The sequence below is a fragment of the Pteropus alecto genome, unplaced genomic scaffold (assembly GCF_000325575.1).
Source record: "Pteropus alecto unplaced genomic scaffold, ASM32557v1 scaffold53, whole genome shotgun sequence".
In the NCBI taxonomy this organism is placed as follows: Eukaryota; Metazoa; Chordata; class Mammalia; order Chiroptera; family Pteropodidae; genus Pteropus; species Pteropus alecto.
Window position 1 is genome coordinate 45,734 of NW_006434366.1, and position 3,718 is coordinate 49,451.

At 61.0% G+C, this 3,718-nt stretch overlaps 1 protein-coding gene across 2 annotated transcripts in view; it reads right to left on the reverse strand.

Moving 5' to 3' along the window:
• Nucleotides 1–346: 346 nt before the first annotated feature.
• Nucleotides 347–3,718, reverse strand: part of PLXNB1 (plexin B1) — a 26,231-nt gene continuing 22,859 nt past the window's right edge. For both annotated transcript variants that reach the window (XM_006909053.3, XM_025044837.1), the window contains exons 35-38: nucleotides 3,554–3,618; nucleotides 3,345–3,420; nucleotides 2,363–2,437; nucleotides 347–1,087 (exon numbers count right to left, since the gene is read on the reverse strand). In XM_006909053.3, coding sequence (XP_006909115.1) covers nucleotides 983–1,087; nucleotides 2,363–2,437; nucleotides 3,345–3,420; nucleotides 3,554–3,618 — 321 coding nt within the window. In that variant the 3' untranslated portion in view covers nucleotides 347–982. The remainder of the gene's footprint in view (nucleotides 1,088–2,362; nucleotides 2,438–3,344; nucleotides 3,421–3,553; nucleotides 3,619–3,718) is intronic.

Here is a 3,718-nt window from a genome sequence, read left to right on the forward strand (position 1 = left end):
TCCCCAGTTCCTTTCCAGACAAATGGAACATATTGGAGTAGTCAGAACACTCTAATTGTAGATAAGGCATGGCCCCCCCCAGAGACTGCAGGCCTCCCTCCTCGGCTGCAGGCTTCCCCAGGCGCATCCGAGATGGGACTCTCATTTCCTTCACGGCATCTCAGGACCCCAGCCAGCCCTGCCTGGGAGCCAGGGAGAGCCAGCCCACCCTGCAGGCGGGAGCATCACAGGCGGGTCACGAGACCTCCCCCAGGGTGCAGCTCCCACCTCCCCTGGTGCCTGCCAGGCACAGCTGGCACCCTCCTCCTAAGGGAGGGGCTGGGCAGAACCCACACACCAGATGCCGTGCAGTGTGTTATCCTTTAATAAAGAGCTGGGTCAGTGTGGCCACCACTCTCCCCAAGACCCCCCTGCAGCAGATGTCCCTCACCACTGGCTGCCTCTGACGCAGGGTGGCCCTGAGGCAGCCGACTCTGCTGGGGTGTCAGTTTGCAGTGGCCTAGGAAAGGCGTTCCCTCGGAACTAGGAACGTGGCAGCAGCAACAAGGCCAGAGGCAGCTAAACTGAGGTCAGGGCTGACAGAGGAGGACAGGACAGGAAGTGGGGCCCTCTTCCTTCCTCTCTGGATCCCGGCGGGGTGAAGGCGAGTGTCCAGTACCGTCTCCCCAGGGGTGGAGGCCATTCCAGCCACTCTCTGGAAGTCCTTAGTCCCCGACTCCCCGCAGACTGACGTCACACAGGAAACAGCCCCCAGGGTCACTGGGCTTGGGGAGCAGGTGGGGTACCACCCCATCAGCCTCACGGCCCCAGGCCCACGAGGTGAGTCCAGCAAGGCCCAGGCCAGAGCCACCAGGAGCCCGGGGGCCACCTTCCACTAACTCTGCTTGTCAGGCACTACAGGCATCTAAGAAGGTGGTCTGTCTCCTCGAGGTCCCGGGGCGGCTCAGGAGGGGACGAAGCAACAGCAGGACTCGCTGGGTCCCTACAGATCCGTGACCTTGTTTTCCACGGCCGCTGCGATCTGCTGCAGCCGGTAGCCCAGCTGCATCTTCTGGGCTGTGCCATCCTCCTCCAGAGCGGTGATGATCTGAAACGCAGACACCGACACCCTCAGGGGGGGCCTCCCGCCTGCACGCTGCCTTTGCTAACTTCAACGGGCTTCCTCAGGTACTGGATGGAGCACAATCGAGGGTACCACCTCCCTCCTTCCCGTGTGACCACGGGGCCTCGCCGGTGGGAGGGTAGCATACCAACAAAGTCGCTGTGGGGTTTTAAGGATTAGTGAGGTGCGAACTGAGATACTCATAGGAACAGCGACCCACCTCCCCCAGGAAAATCATTTTGAGTGGAGGCCAGCCCCACCCGCCATGCTGGCCTTCTGCCCACGGAACTCCTGGAAGCCCCGCTCCGGCGTCCTGGCTCCCTGCCCGCCTGACGGCAAGCATTTCCTGGATTCCTCTGTGCCAGGTGCTGGGCGAGGAGCAGGGACCCAACAATGACAGACGTGATCCTGCCCTCATGGGGCTCACGGGTGGGAAGACAGATACTGACCAAACATGAGCAACTACCTAACCACGGAGCAGGGCCGCCAGGAGGAACGGCAGGCACTGGGAGGGGCTCGCCTGCCACATCTCCGCAAGGGGACGAGATGCGTCACACATTCCTGCCTCCCCCACGCCGGGGACACACGCTGCTCAGAGCAAGTGCCTACACGTCACACAGTGCATCACGCGTCTGTTAAGTGACTGTCCTCACGCCAGGCTCCCTATCACTGAACAGCGGGGGCCACATCCCTGATGCCCAGCAAATGTCCAGTGGACGAGTCTGGCACACACTCAGCAGGCTGACTGGTGGGTGCTCTGATCTTGAGGCCCAGGCCAGGAATCCTTCAGGACCCCTCACCAGCCCCACTGTGCCCCCCGGTGTGATGCCTGGACCCTCCTTTCTGGCAGCCCGTGCAGCCTAGCCAGGCCCACACCCACGGCGGCGGCCATGCCACCCATGGACTCAGGTAAGGGTCTGAGCCAAGGCAAGGTCGGGGCAGAGGTGGCATCTGTGTGGCCCTTCCAGCACATCCTACACACCATCTCCAGGCCCTGGTAGGAACCCATCCAGCTGCCCACCACCACCGCCATGGCTGGGAGACCTGCTGAGGAGCCCAGGCGTGGGGGTGGGGACAGGTTAGAACACAGCCAATACCCGGAAGCATGCTGAAGGGCACGTCCCAAGCCCCGCGCTCAGACCCTCCCCTACTCTGTGCGGGCGGCGGGGACACCCAAAGGCCCCCATGTGAGTCACAGGGCCAGATGCCCGCTCACATTCACCTCCTCAGCCTCAAGCTGGGGTGCAGGGTCCTGCCCACCTGGTCATAGTATTTGTTGATATACTTGTAGAGCTCGTGCAGGGCCACTCGGGCACCAAGGTCTCCAGAGTAGTTCTAGGGAAGACAGAGAGAGCAGAGAGTGATGAGGGGTGCCTAGGACCTAGGGAAAGGTTGTGGGTGAAGGCCTGGGAGACAGAGCCAGGGACAGGCACTATGTGGGGAAGCAGGGCCCCCCTACAGACCGGGATGCCAGGCCAGGCACACCCCGCTGGGGACAAGGGGGCCTCCTTGGTGGAGAGATCCCAGGTCTGCAGTTTCAGCAGGGTCTGGGGTTACACTGGGGCCCTGCCTCTCTGCCCCTTGAGGCTCTAGCTGGGACCCTCTGTCACCCCAGGTGACTGCAGAGCCAAGTGGGAGAGAGGTTACTCAGGCTGTGACTCTACACAGTTCTGCTCTGACCTTACTCAAGTCTTTCTTGAGGTCAATGGAGTTGATATCACCTAACTTGTGGAGCGCTTATGGGGATCAAATGAGCAGATAACCAAAGCGCCCCACATGCAGCAACACCCCAAAGTCACAGCTGCTATCATTAGTGGAGCTGTTATCATCATCGCCATCATTTCAGAAACTCCCTGGGGTGGATGTTTGGGCTGCTTCAGGAGTACGTGTGGCATGTCTACACCACCGAGGGAAGCAGAGCAGCAGGAAGACACGGGCAGGCCGACCTGGGTGGTCCTGGACTGAATCCCAGCCACCTCAGCGCCTTGGGGCTGTCGGCCACAGACCCCCAACCAAGGCCTGCAGGCATCTCAGAACCAGGCTGAGTCAGGTGAGGTGGCAGCTGCCAGGACAAGACCTCTGCTGCCCTCTGATGAAAGCTGGGCACCAAGGTCTTTTAAAGTGGCAATTGGAACATTCCATGGAGGTTCCCATGTCTTCCCAGCAAAAGAGCAGCATGAAGCGGGCGGGACTCTGGCAGCAGGAGGCGGTGCTTAACCCAAGAAGCAGAGAGAGGACGTACCCGGGACAGCTCGGCGAGGATGGAGTTCATCTCTTGGTCACTGGTGGGGACAGTCTGTCTGATGTCTGCATAGTACCTGCCAGAGACAGCAGCTGCTGAGAAAACCGACCTACTCCCCCACCCCCCACCGGGCCCGCCCTGGGCCTGGGCCGTGATCACCCACCCATCTGCCCACCCCGACCCCTCAGACCCTTTCCCTGCCCTCCTACCTTTCCACCATCCGTTTGTAGCGGGGGATGTCCCGAGCATACAGAAGTTTGTTGATGGGGGAGTCCTGGGTGCCAGCAGGCAAGGCGTGAAAGGGGAAAGGCCCTGTGAGTGTGACCAACTGTCCCAACTGCCCAGCACTGTCTTAGTTTAAAAACTAAAAGTCA